The 14,984-nt window shown below is 37.4% G+C and overlaps 1 protein-coding gene across 1 annotated transcript in view; it reads right to left on the bottom strand.

Annotated features, from left to right (window-relative positions):
• CNTLN (centlein) overlaps nt 1-14,984 on the bottom strand; it is a 3,122,808-nt gene that overhangs the window by 1,426,512 nt on the left and 1,681,312 nt on the right. Inside the window, exon 14 of the mRNA XM_044061293.1 lies at nt 6,362-6,453. Within this exon, the coding sequence (XP_043917228.1) occupies nt 6,362-6,453 (92 nt within the window). The remainder of the gene's footprint in view (nt 1-6,361; nt 6,454-14,984) is intronic.

Genomic DNA, 14,984 nt, shown 5'->3' with positions numbered 1-14,984 from the left:
TAGGAGAAAAAGCAACTGAGAGGGCTTGTCAGAAGCTACAGACACCACCTAGGGGTCAGCAAAAGTACACCTGTGCAAAAATTTACAGTCCTCAGGCACCCTATAGAATCTATCAGGTTTCTTGGGAGCAGGGGGCTGAGAGTCTGGAGCCTTAGAAGCATTGGAAAATGTATCCAACAAGGCTGCCAAAATAGGAGGAATAGCTGAAGGCCTGGGAGAATCCATCTCCAACAACTAACTTGAGCACAATCCCATTTGAAAAACTTCATCATCCTGGAGATCATGTCCCCAAAAGAAATCTCTTCAAAGGGAGTATCCGCTTCCTCTGATCCATAATCCAAAGGAGAAGAAATCTGACAAGTGTAAGCAAGGGATTCCTCATCAGAATCCACCTCCTTCCCCCCCAGAGGTGAGTGGAGGGGCGGGGGGTTGGAACAGAAACTCCCTGAGCAGATTTAAATGCAATCAAAGTACTAAATAAGCCCTGAGTGAAGGACTCTGTGAATCCTTAGGAGCAGGAGTAATATGCTTAGTCTTTTGCTTTTTCTTCAGTGGGACGTCCACCTTATAAAATCTAGAAGGCTCTGACGCAGGACGGCATTCAATGATAGTATAATTGAGTTTTCCTCTAAATGACTATAAACTGTCGGCATGTCATCAGAAGGCAGGTTATTGGTCTACAGTTTTTAGGGTAGCTTGCAGTTTCACTCTTAAGTAGGAACATCATTTTTCCTGTTGTTAGCCAGGTTGGCGTCTGTTCAGGGTGAGCATATAAACAGTTCTTACTCGTAGCTAAATATTTGTGCAAATATGTTAACACTTTTAAACAGAAGTTAGGTAATGCATCCTGGCCCTGGGTTTTCCATTTAGAGGCTTTTCTTAACTTTGCTTCAGTCTCTCTGGCTGTTACTTTATCCGATTTCATATCCTGGACCTTTAAACTTCTTATTCTTTCTTTTACTTCTATCCATTTCACATCTTTGTTATGTTACACAGGATCTTCATAAATACTTCCCCAAAATGTATCTATTTCTTTTTTGGTGTGAATTACCATCTGTACTTGAATGCTAAGGGAAATTACTTAACACAGGATAAAAGTAATATATCACTAAAAGAGTGATTTTAAACTTCCACGAGAGGCTGGGGGAAAACATGAATACTTCTACACATGGAATGAGATGGCAACTTCCTTCCCAACTCAGTACTTAGCAAATCTCATACTAGAAATGTTAGCATTCACACTGGTCTCTCAGTAAAGGATGCTTATATAAAGTGATCTTTTGAAGAGTCTTGACACAATGGCTTGTTGTGCTCTTACTCAACTTGTGCAAACCTGTGCAACTGCAATTCTTGATAATTTAAACGCTGACTCACATGTACCTAAGGAGACTCAGTCCTTACTAGACAAGCAGGCCGAGTGTACATGCAACCTATCTATACAGAGATCTGTCCCAAACATTTGTTCCAATTCCCTTTACAGATAAACAAGTTCCAACCAGTGTTAAAGGGAATATTATACAGTGGCTCAATAAATGGCAGAACTCAGTGGGGATCATGCAGGACTTGGTTCTTAATCTAGTGCTTTTCAGAGTTTGTTGTTCTTAAGCCCAAGTTACAAAACATCTTTAGAGAGCCTGGCGACCCCTAACGGGAGCAGCGAAAAGAAAAAGAAGACCATAAAAGTACATAGAGTTCTGCAAGTCAGCTAGCATTCTAGTATCACCTGCAGAAGTTGTAACTCTGCTGTGTGTTTTGGATAAAAGCTGTTCTTAGTGTACTGGTCATAACATGGCTTTTTCACTGTAAAAAAATCCATCACAGTACCTACCCTATGGGGAAAAACACCATCTGTACAACAAACCATGCTGTTAGAGGTCTGGGAACATTAGTAGATGATGGTTTAACTTTTGACTAGAGTACTGTCATTTTTCAAGAAGGCCAAGTGCATGTTTCTATAAATTGTATCAGAAAGCCCACTGTCCCACTTTACACTTCTTCTCTTTCACATCCCATCAATAAATACAGTGCACCATTCTGCAGCCTCCTAACATCTTTTTCTACGTAATCAACTTTAGATGCAAAAGTTTCTAACAAATAAAAAAAAAAAGAAGAGAAGAGCAGCCTAATAACATGGTACTCTGACTGACTTAGCTTGTCCTTACTCTCTGTTTCATATATTTACTTAAGAGTGCTCTGCCATGTGTGTTCACCGCCTTCCCAGATCCTCTATTTTTTTTGAAAATGTCTCTCTCCAGTGTGCAGCAGGGACAGCAAACAAATGTGAACTCCATCTTGAAACTCAGCACTGGCAGGAAAAGGGACTAATCACAAGAATAAACTGCCTCCAATGTAAAGCAGTACAATTACAATACCACCTTCAAAATTTAACTAGGTATATGCACCCAGAAGCAGATTCCTTCAAGGTATAATTTCACAAAGCTTCCTGACAACAGCAGGCTGTAAGTTAATTCTCCCCAGATTTAGTAAGTCATTAATCTGTATGCAGCTGTTTGTTATATTACGTTAAGCATCATGCTGTATACAAACCCCATTCAGTTCAGTGAAGCTTGCCTCTATATGATCCTTCTTAAACATTACATCCACAGACAGAGGATGCCAAGGCAAATGGAAAGACTAGGAAATACTAAATGGCAAGCCTTCATTTTAAAAGTTAAGACAAACTGGGAAGTTTACTGATCATTTTTAAAATGAAAAAAATCAGATGAACCTGCAGTATTGGTGGGTGGTTGCTCTCATTATATATTTTTTTTTATTTAACCCAAATGGCAGTAGTCTGCATCAGGAACAAACATACGCACCCACGGTGGTATCTGTCAAATGTAGGAGCACATTATCTGTGGTCTGCCACACAACAAATGACACAAAAATTATTCATTTATTTATTTATTTTGCTCAGCTTTCTGATGACCATCACCTCTTCCTTCTGGACACCATTGATCCATTCATTCTACCTTGCTGAGAGCCATATAGCTCATTTATTCCATTCCTTGAAGCTGAACCAGAAGCAGGGCCATTATCTGAATGGAGGAATGTTTTTTTTTTTTTTTTTTTTTTTTTTTTTATTTTATGCCCTACCCTTCCACTACATGTGCCCAAAACATACTCAAGGGGTTGGAATGAAATGGGGACTGCCATCCATACTTTCATATGTGACATAAGCTCTAACTCAGTTCTAGTCCTGGTCCCCACCACGACCCCAAACACTAAATGTGTGGAAGGGTAAACCCTTCCATCCATGAAAGAGGTGACTGGAGTCTGTCCCTTCGTTCTTGTCTCACCTAGCCTGGCTCTTCCAGTGCCAAAGCCACTAACTGTACCCCAGCCACCTGGGTCACAGTTAGCTCCTTGTCTGTGCATGATGTTCTCTCCAACAACTCTTCAAATGTGCAGAGTCCTAATACAGCCAATGCCCATACACACATTAACATATCAGCATACAGGCACGTCCACTTTAACACATCACCATCTCCATACCTTGGGTTATTGGGTTTGCACACGGTAACAGTCACTGATCCTTGGCTACTACTCAAATTGGGAACAGATGCAATAAAATACTCAAAGCTACTAGTTTATAATATGATAAACTTAAAGGTTTAGATTCTACTGTAGGGCCCAGGTTAGCAGATAAAAAAGAAAAAAAAAGAAAATTAGGTAAACCTGAGTTTGAAGAGGGGATCAAATTAAACAAGGAAAGGGGATGCCAGCTACAGAACAAGAAAATAAGACACTCATTGTAGTGGATCATCTTTAAAATCAACTGATATGGAAAGGCAAGTATTCACATATCTGCTTTGTCTTACTTCAGTGGATCACTACAGTCCCAAGCAATGTACCAAAGCCTGCATATGGCAGACAAGACATGAAACAGACCTAAAGAATGAATAAAGGACAAACGTTCCTCAAAGAAGGACAAACCCCTCCTCCAAAGATGTCTCACTCCTGGGGTATAAATCCAGACTGCAGTACTTGTTAAATGCAAACTCAAGCAATGGATGTAGCTAGTCTTCTAGCACAATAACCTTTAACTGCATTAGCCAAAGATCAATTAGCTATCTGCTGATTTAAGCTACTTGACTTACCAAATTACTTAGCTTGCTGCATTGACACAGGAGAAACTTCTCTTCATGAGGCAAACGAGAAACTGATCTGTCTCTCTGTATTCATAATTTGTTTGCCATAAATCCACTAGCAGACAATGCTGGACGTATTCAGGATGCATTCCTATGCATTCTGAGCTTCTACAAAGAAAACGGTGTGTGTATATCAATGACAAAAACTTTTGTCATCACACTCCAATCTGCCAAGAAGAACATGTCAAATGACCGTGTAATCAAAACATCAACATTTTGAAAAATGCTCTGTTTTGAGAGATACTCTTTTTCAGGGTAGGCTGCTGCAAGCTGAAATTTTCATGTTCTCAGGCCTGTAGCAACCTCATTACATTTACATGGGAAAGGTTATAGTGGTACAACCCCTTGCACAGAGGTATGGGAAGCTTTGCCCTGCCAAATAAATGTGTGCGTCTTTCAGTCTGTTTGTGTGTGTCCATGTGCATACGTTTATACTTTTTTTTTCTTACAGCTTTAATTTTTCTTTAGTTTCTTTGCTGAAATTCTGGAGTTGTCCACCAACCCACCTCCCAATACTTGTAAAACATTAACATAGCAATGCAGTGCAGTTCCAATGTACAGCTACAAGTGACATCTGAACATCAGGATATCACACCAATGGCTTGTGCCATAAAAAGACTAAGGTGAATGGGGCACCTGTCTGGGTACAGAGCCTTTAAAAAAAGTCTGACAACTTACAAGCTGTTAAGGCACTGTGATCACTTAAAGTCAGGTTGTAAACCATCAAATTGTTGCATTTTTGTAAAGATAGAAATTAAGTCTAAAAAAAAAGTAACAGTTTGAGAGTCAGTTTGAAAACTGTTAATAAGTGATGGCTTTCATGTCCACTTGTAAACTGTCAAACTGTTCTTAAAATAAAGTTTAGCAGTCTACTTTCTGCCATTTAGCAATCACTTTTGGACTGGAGGGGAGCAAACAGGTGTATTAATCAGGGCACCAGATTCCCTTACTACAGCTCTGCCAGTGGCAGATGCAGCAGGTGAAAGAAATGTTCCAGCCACTACAAACACACACCTGATACATTAACAAATACAGTAAGGTGCCTTTAAACTTATACAAGTAACTGTATTTACCTTTGAGTAAATTATAATCAGCAAATCTGCAAAAAGTCCAGTCACAAAAGTAAAAAGGAATAATCTTAACAGTAGCATACTTTTTCTACTTTCCTGATGGGACCACTTGTCACTTGTACAGACTTGCTAACTAATTTTCACTACTACCCAGAATTGATAGCTCAGGTAACTGTAAGGTGTGCTATGACATGAAACAGTCTCTCCAGTAAATCTAATCAAAAATATAGCAGCACTCACTTCACCATATACAAAGGGTGCCAGCTGACAAAATGTACTACTACTTCATCTCATCACCTTACTTCCTGCAACCTATGTGTGCACAAAAATTGCAGGGGCATAAGAAACTGCAAACTAGTAGCTATGGTTACTGTAGGTTGCTGGTAGCTTGCACAGTCACAAGGCCTTGCAAGAACAAGCTGATAATCTCAAAGTAATTCACTGTTATGTATCTGATCAAGTTACTACCCCAGGGGTTTCCAAAATGAGTGTGTGTGCCATGATTTGGCACTGGTCCCAGGTACTGCTTACCTTGGTAATGCATCATCATCTATAGGAGTTTTATAATGCCTACAGAATATTTGCAAAGCCACTCAATGTCATTTATTTGTCGAGTGATCCAAGCTTTTTGTAGTTAAAATGATAAGCATTACACAAGCACACTGCCTTTTTAGTTAACTAGGCCTCTCAAAAAAGGTGCAGGGTTACAATGATTATTCATGGCCCAGCGCTGGATGTCACTCTTAAGCTCACAACCTGACTGTAACTGCTCTGAATGTAATACAGGATATTACACTTGGTATAGCTGGACCCAGGTAAAGAAGAGGATTCTTAGTGTATAATGCATTAAGATATGGGACTGGGTACACATCAGCAAGAAGGTTCAAAACATTCCGTAGAGTAAGTAATGGTCTATAGCAGGCGTAATTCATAAAAGAAAAAAAATTCATTTAGGGAGTGCACAATAAAACCTACTGTAAGCCTATGCATGTATTTAAGCTAAAAGTGAACAAGATCACAGCTTTTTCTTGATGCCATTTTACTCGCACATGCATGCACAAATAAATAATACAGCAGATTTGGAAAAGTACAGGATTCTACTCCGAGCTATCTTTCTTAAGTCAAATTAGTGCACGCTACCTTTTGCAACGACTGATCCATTTTCTCTTGAATTTTCTTCTTCGGTGTACTGTTCTTGACCCCATCATCGTTATCCAGTCTAAAGAGTAGTTCTGTCAGAGAACAAGTAAGATATTGTGACACTTCATGTCCTCATGAAACAATGTTCTGCCACTTTTAACAAAATGTGTTCTTAAGTTTCTCCCCATTATGAGTAATTAGATCTATTTTCTTGTCAAGTCTTCGGCCAGTTTTTGAACACTGACCTTTTCTTAAAATCTTGTGCCACATAATTATATGTCTTTGTCAGTATCATTGTGTTATTCCCCCCAGAGAGTGAAAGGCAATTACTTGTACAATAGATAAGGCTCTAGGTGATACTTGTAATCAAATTCTGATGGGCACTGCCTCTTGATTTTAAAAGCTGTTCCTCTGCTATATGCTCCCATAAAAAAAAAAAACACTGCCTGATACAATTCTGGAAAGAAACTCACTTAAACCAACAGGAAAAAGTTTGGATAAATATGCATTATACTTATAGACCCCTCTTTTTATTAATGCATTCATTTGCTAAACCTAGATAAAAGTATGTTATACTTACAGATCCATTTTTATTAAATCATTAATTTATTAATCATGCAAATGAGCTGGTAAAATAAATTGACTTTGAGCATGTGCCAAGTGTGTGATAAGCAGGTAAAAATAAATTGACTTTTACCCATGCACCAAAGAAGTGAACCAGTTATAAGCATATACAATTTCAAATTTACTTTAAAAGTTACACATATTTGAAAAAAAAGGTGTTAAGCAAGCATCCTAGGTACAGCAGGTACATTTCTTAGGTATTGTAATAGGTGCACTGCTTTGTTAAAGAGAAGCTTTTCATTTGTTAGTGAACATCTTCAGGACTGGGGCACGGCCATTTGACTGGCAACTCAATGGGTCTATAATGTAAGAACTTGCTTTCCAACAAAAACTTACAGAGAGGAATAATGACGGAAATCAGAAAACAGAAACGGACAAAAGAGTTCTTCACTGGCTGAAGATTTTAAGTTAGTTTATCAACATTCTCAAGCTGAATACTGCAACATGCTTTGCATATGCCTGCTGAATGCGATTTCCTTAAAGAAGCACTATGGTTATAATATTATATATAGTGGTTTCTGTTGACTTCCTCCTTAAATCACTTATCTACTGCATGTTTAACTATCCCTTTTTGCTGTATATATTTTTTTCTTTTTCACTTGATGTGTGTTTACACTCTGGGCCAAGACTGCAACTGGTCCAATAGGATCAGTACTCTACAGCAGTTAACATATTGTATAAATAAATAAAGTGTACAAGACAGAGACACTTGGTCACATATTCAGGAAAAGCTACTTATAGATCACTCAGCAAGTAAAGTAAGATAGGTAGTTATTTAGATTTTATGATATGACAGTGGCATTCATGGAAGAAAAGCAAATAAAATGGGAAGGAAAATTATGCAAGTTTGAAATCTAACGCAGTTAAGGGAAGGGTCAGGAATTATGATAGGAAATGAATTCTGTGTTAATATCTACATCAGCATTTCATTTAAAACGCCACTATGAAACTGTTAGCCTTGGCTGCAGATAAAAAAATGCATAATCCTCACATACTGAGCAAGTTAATTTATCAACAGTCTCAAGTTGAATACTGCCGAATGTTTTGTAAACCTGTTGAAAGTTGCTTCCCTAAAGGACTACTATGGTTGGGAAAAAAAAGCATATTTTTATAAATCTTATTTTGATGTTCTATGTAAGAAGTAATGCCCAACACAGTGTGTGTTTGTTTGTGTCTTTTGGCTTTTCCCAGTTAGGGGTCGCCACAGTGGAACTCCGGTCCGCTAATGATTGGCAGTTGATTTTTACGTAGCGGCTTGCCAGACCTGACGCACAACCTTCAACGAAGGTACGCCCATTCATGCATGTCTCCACGCAGAAGACGCTCTAGCTGAGAATCGAACTGGACAGTGTCTTACTGTGAGGCGTCAACGCTACCAAGCCCACCCAGGGGTGTTGAGTCCCGACGCCACAGGCACCTGTTAAATTGTTTTGCATTTTTTTCTTTTATATTTTTGATGCAAACTAGTTACTCAATGTTTCAAACTTGCTGTAGCATATGTAATTATTATTAGAGGAAGTATTTTACATCCAAAATATAGGTAATGTATATAAACAGATGCGAGCATGTGTGCAAACCACCCACATACACACACACACACACACACACACACACACACACACACACACACACACGCACACACACACACAGAAACACAGACAGACCTCATACATATACAGAGAAATACACACATACGCCCAACAGTTATAGCCAACTTGTTGAGTTAATATACCTCAGGTGTCTCATTGTGAGGAATGAATGAAAAATAAAAGAATTCAAAGCATTCACCCCCCCTTATCTTTTTACAGTCACTGATTTTGCTGTATAGGGCTGCTCTGTCCCTTGTAGAAAAGTCAATGTGCTGTACAGCAATGAGGATTAAAGTCAGTCAAATACCAGACATTAGAGTTTCATAATTCTTAGTCTTAAATGAAAGCATTCTGATGGACTATCTAATGGAGTCTGAAGACGTTATAATGGGTTCCATCTCTCTCGTTTATGTTTCTTTCTCTCTCTCTCTCTCTCACACACACACACACACACACACACACACACACACACACACACACACACACACACACACACACACATACTTCTTTTTAAAATTGTATGCTCGTTAATAAGCAAAGCCCTGTTTAACCCACACAAAAGGCATGCATTTGCTTTTTTCGGTCCGAGCATCACAGCAGCTTAATATGGTACTGTGAAGCATCAGGCTTGTTTTTCAGTTGGCACTATATGTACATTAACACCCTGGTAGAAAATGTTTTCTCTCCATTCAGGGTTTAATCTACTGCTTGCCCAGTATCTAGGTTATATTAATTTCTCTGTGGCAACCAACGTAGTCCCTACTAATTTTCATTTTGTTCTAATGCAAAATGCCCTGATGATGGAAGACATACTGATGCGATTTTGTTTTTCACTTGAGCTTCCTTTTTTTCTATAATGCAGTCTGAGTCCTTAGAATATAAAATTATCTTACCCTACTCCCTTAGCCAAAAATTTGTCTGCATTTTCTTACAGTGGCAGAACTCAAAAATACTACAAGTTTGAAAATCGCTGAAAATTTCTTTCATGACACACATGGTCTTGGTTTCTTTTTCATATTTCAAACACACTGCAATAAGCAAGTTCTTCTGCTGCAAAACTGTGCTTAGAGTTTTTTTTTTTTTTTTTTTATTACGGGCATCACTTAAACTTTCTGTTACTACTATCAGGTTTCTTCACTTTAAGACAAAAATTGTAAAAGAGCTAAAGGGCTATGAAACTTCCAAAGGTTCAAGAGGTTTATGGCCCCAGGGAAAAAAATAAAGTAGCTGTAAATGACAGTATATAGTAAAAGATCTGTGAAGTAGAAAAAAAATGATAGGTTAATGACACTAACAAATAGGAATGAAAAGACAATAATGTGATGTGCGTTTCCCCTTGGCCAAGAACATTATAATTTAAAGAGAGAGATTGTGTAATGCTCAGAGTGACAAATTCCTAAAGAATGCACCATGAGATTTCATTCACAGTCAGCATGGTGTGCACTGGGAAAAATGAATAGGATAGGAATGCCAGAGATGGGAAGAAATGGCTTCTTTAATGTATGACAATGTAAGGATCGTTTTGCAAGGAGGAGGATAGCACACACACACTGGGTAAATAAAGCATGTTTATAACGCACAGCTGCCCTTTAAGGAATCCAAGATAGTACAGAACCTACTGGTTGTCTGAATCATACTAACATGCAATAATTTCTTTTTCACTCAACACTGCCTTTCTGTTTACTTTTACTTCTGTAATGAACAGACGTGAATCCTCTTCATCTGTAAAAAAGTGGAGGCAGCTTTCTATGGATAAAGCAACATTTGAAAGAATGTTACAGTTCAATACATCTTGTAACACACTGTATGTTGTATATCACATGGTCAGGCTAGCTGACATGCAGTGTTAAAAGGAAACACTACAGTGTGAAGTACTTTTGATCCGTTATCATCCTAAACTACTACTGACCTCCTCCTTCATGCTAGTTAGGTTAAATCTTCCAAGTTTTATCTAGAAGTTTCATACATAACTAAAACATGGACACTAGGAAGCCACCTTTGCTATTATCTTGAAACTCGGATTCCTTATTTAAAGTTGTAAAATCACACCAAAGTGCTTGTGCTTTATATACAATAAATAATTCAATACTAGTCCATTTTTTCATTTTTTTTGGTGTACATCTCCAACTTAAGTATATGTATGAAAGAACAGTACCTTGAAGACAAAAGCAATAAAAACATCTGAAAGCACTATACACAAAAGCCACTAGACAAGCAGAGATGTATTGACCATTCATGGACAGTAAACTGGTTAAGCATTTAAAAAAAATCTGTACATCTATCTTCCTTTTGGTTTATTCCTAGTATACAGTGAGAGCAGGGCACAAATCAACTTCAGTTGCCAACCTACAGTGCACTGCATTAATAGTGAGTGTTGCAGGGCTACAAATGACCCTTGTAGTCAATGAAACAGCAGATCACTGAAACTACACAGGTTTATCTGAAAATCACAACACAAATAAGTCAAATCTCACAGGAACAACTCAAGGGAGGACAAAATATCTTTTGAGACAAAGTGAATGTTATAACTAAGACCGTAAGTGCATCATGATAATGTGTACTCTAATGTAGAAATATAAGTAATTTGCTGCATTATGTGGCAAAGTAAATTATTAAAATGCAAAAAAAAAAATACTTGAAATGGTATCTGAAACACAAGAAACAAATCTAGAGAAAAGGTGTTCTCAAAAAGAAAGCTTTTAGCTACTTAACTGATGTCTATAGATAACGGGTGGGTCTGAATGCCAAGAGCTGATTCCAGAATTACAAAAGAAGTTATGTTGTACAACAAATATGGGGAAGGCAGAGGGCATTATGATTCGAAATTTAGGGAACTAGAAAGCAAAGACTTCATCACATCTCCTTATTCTCTTTTCTTTCTAGTTAAGGAGATGAGATGACGTCAGGGACTCAAACCAAATAATGAATTTGAAAAACATACAGTAATTAAATTAAGCCTAGTAAACAGAAGTTGGCTTACATGATTAAGGAGCTTTCTAGTGAGCTGTTTCCTGTGGTCCAGAGGTGCAAGGTTTGATTTCCTCAGCCTCAATTGCCTAACTATGTGACTGAATAAGTCACTTAAGCAGGCACAGCTTCTGGGCTGAGTGTGAAAAAGGTCCATGGAGATCAGTGCTCTCCCCTGGAAAACAAATACAAATAAAAATAAATAAAATAAGTATAGACAGGATTAAATGAATCCAAGAGAACAGAATAAGAGAAATGTAGAAAGCCTGTTCAGAAGATGGAAAGTCTATTGCAATAAAAAAAAATATTTAATCAAATAAGCATCATCGTTTCTGGCAATATGATTCATAATACAGATGTAGGTTTTGTTATGCTGCACACCAGGGTATCCATCTTGGTAACAGTTTCCTAAGAATGGCACTAATGAAAGTTGGGAAGGTCAGTATGAAAGCCTACATACAAATCAAGATGTCCAACCAATTGAATTCGAACAAACTTCTGTCCAAAATAGAGGAATGGTACAAGCAGTAATCCCAGCCAGATAAGACTGGTACAAAAGGCAGTGATGTATAGTTTGGCTCAAGAGTTGCCAGAATTTTCTTTCCCCTTTGATCTTTGCTTTATATTTAGAGCCTCTGGCAAAGAAAACAAGGGATTTAGACATTCAAGGATATAATTCGTATGGTAATCAAGAAGAGTTGACTTTATTTGCAGATGATATTATTTTGTATGTGATAAATCCAGGAAAGTAGATCTCGGTGTTATGCACCATTTTGAGACAGTTTCTAGCCTTTTGGGATATAAAATTAATGAAGATAAAACAAAGGCCATATTTAGTGGTGGAGTTAGGCCTTGCCCAGGGGTTTTCTCCACCCCCCCCCCTTTTTTTTTTGGCAGTACTTTTTTTCATTTTAACTGACAGGTGCTTTATTTTATTTAATATTATTGTAATGTATTTATTTATTTAATTTTGTAATCTGGGTCACAGGTCTCAAAGGGTCATGACTGGAGAAGTCAATCAGATGACCTGATGAACCTAAGATCCTAAGTGGCTCTCCCAACTGCATCTCCCATCGTGACTGAGAAAAGTACTTCAGAAGCTGACCAAGAGGAGGTTGTGTGAAATGACCCATATTCAAGAATACAAAATATTAACAGGATTGGGAAAGGACAACTAAAGGTTAACTGATACAGGTTCTACATTATTTAACCATAAGCACTATTCTTGATACACGAAAATTCATTACTTTTCACCACTTTTTTCCTTGCCATACTTTCAAAGGTGGTAGCGCAAGTAATTTTCATACCATGGTTATTTGCAATAGGTGAGGTTACGCCTCTTGACAATGAAGTTACCTGTGCATTTCTTTACTTTTTCTCTAACTATGCAGTCCAAACTTACACTCTATTTTACAGCCTAAATAAAAAGCATATATGAAGGCTTAATGATTACCTCTCTGCTACCAGTTTCTGGATGCAATTATTTTTATGCTGGAGTGAACCATGCCCACACAGTGTGTATTTTTTTAACTTGATTAGAAAAAGTTTATCCAGGAATTTCTTACACTTTTTTAAAGCAGCTCTGTAAGTGCAATAAATCAGGGGACAGATATACTCTACAGCTAATGAGAAGTCTTGTGGATTTATTTTGCCAGTCGCTAGACATCATATTGTTAACCGATGAATTAACTGAAAGTGCCTTAAATGAATTCTTTCAGATTTTGTTAGACAACCAGATATTAACTGTAAACAGCATACACAGTGTAGCTGAACATCCAAGTTGTCGTCTTTCCCTCTAAGATTGTTTTTTTTTTTTTTTGGTAGTTAGTCACAGAAAGCTACTCACAGAGAGCATGTAGGCAAATGTTTTCTCCTTCACAGGTACAACACACAAATTGACCAGGTCGCGATATGTGATAGATTTTAGAAAAAATATATCTTATTCTTTTTTGTTTTATAATGGTGACAGTGTATTTGAAGCATGGATTTTGTAAGTAAAAAACAAAAAGGTGACACATTTTGTTTTCACTTTGATATACCAATATGAGTGATTGCCATGAGTTGTTAATTTATTGCTCAACCTTACCTCTTCAATTTTTAAATTGTACGTCAGATATTTCTGCTGCCATGTGAGGTTTCTGTTAAATCACATATGCATCAGTTATTTTTCACCCCAGAGGCTTGACTAGTAGCTGTTCACAGTCTGGATAGGACTCCTCTACATCTAAAACTTTTCAAAGTCTTTCTAATTTCTTGTGGCGTAATTTACAAATCCAGAAAAGGAAATTAATTTCCTGTAACATGTCATGTGAATACCAGCATAACTGTAATTAACTTACTTGGGTGTAAAATGGAAAACTATTTTGAGTCAAGAAATACATTTTTGCCAAATTTATTTTGAGCATTGTGATTTGCTGCCTTGACAGTGTATGCTGTATGCAGCCTGTTTAAGTTGTATAATGCACAGCTAGAGGACATGTTTGATTTAAAATTGTATTTTTTATACATTTATTAACAAGGCAAGCCACCAAACACAAGTGAACTTTTCAGGGGCAACCCAGAAGCAGTGTCTTGTTAAGTAATTTGCTTATAGTCAGTTGGTGGGCAAATGGAGGTAGACAGGTTACACATAACTGGTTACACAAAACAGCACATTAACAGTCCAGAGGACTTGAACTCCTTTACATCTTATTAGCTGATTTACATCTTTGCATTTTTTCACCAGAGGATTTACATGCATCATACCTTTGCTTTTTTTCACCGGAGGATTTACATGTCAGACTGTAAAGTTTCAGACTTCTTATTTAAAAGATGCATATCAACGCAAAACCTGCTGTTCTATGAATATTTAGGGTGAATTAGAGTAATATTTGAAAAATACTCCACATTTTGTGCCTTTGTCCCCCCATTATTTTTGTTTTTGTCCAGAATTCTTGAGTAAAGAAGCTGAAAGGCATAAAGGTATTATGGCTGTATCCAGTGCATAGAAAACTTTCCCTGGTATTTTTGTTTGTGGGGTAATTTGCAAATGTATAATATGAAACCATTTCCTATGATATCATATGAGTGATGGCACAACTTAGGCACATAACTGAAAATGCTAGATGAGGTCTGTTTTCAGTCATTTTTTTCTAAGTGTATTTTAAGAAATCAGATTTGCTGCTTCTATAGTGTTGGCTATATGCAGTTATTTTGTTTTTGTTTTGTTTTATTATGCTTAACTTATTTGAGGATTTGTTTCTGCTTTACCATGCATTAATATTAATGACACTTGAACTTGATTTAATTTATATCCTACATCATTTGCTGTATGCCTACCTCTTCTTCTTCTTCTTCTTTCGGCTGCTCCCGTTTGGGGTCGCCACAGCAGATCATGTTTCCATTTCTTCCTGTCCACTGCATCTTGCTCTGTCACACCAACCACGTGCATGTCCTCTCTCACC

The sequence above is a fragment of the Protopterus annectens genome, chromosome 2.part0 (genome assembly GCF_019279795.1).
Source record: "Protopterus annectens isolate FY-2018-M chromosome 2.part0, PAN1.0, whole genome shotgun sequence".
In the NCBI taxonomy this organism is placed as follows: domain Eukaryota; kingdom Metazoa; phylum Chordata; order Ceratodontiformes; family Protopteridae; genus Protopterus; species Protopterus annectens.
Note: the sequence above shows the minus strand (reverse complement) of the source record. Positions and strands in the feature narration are given on the sequence as shown.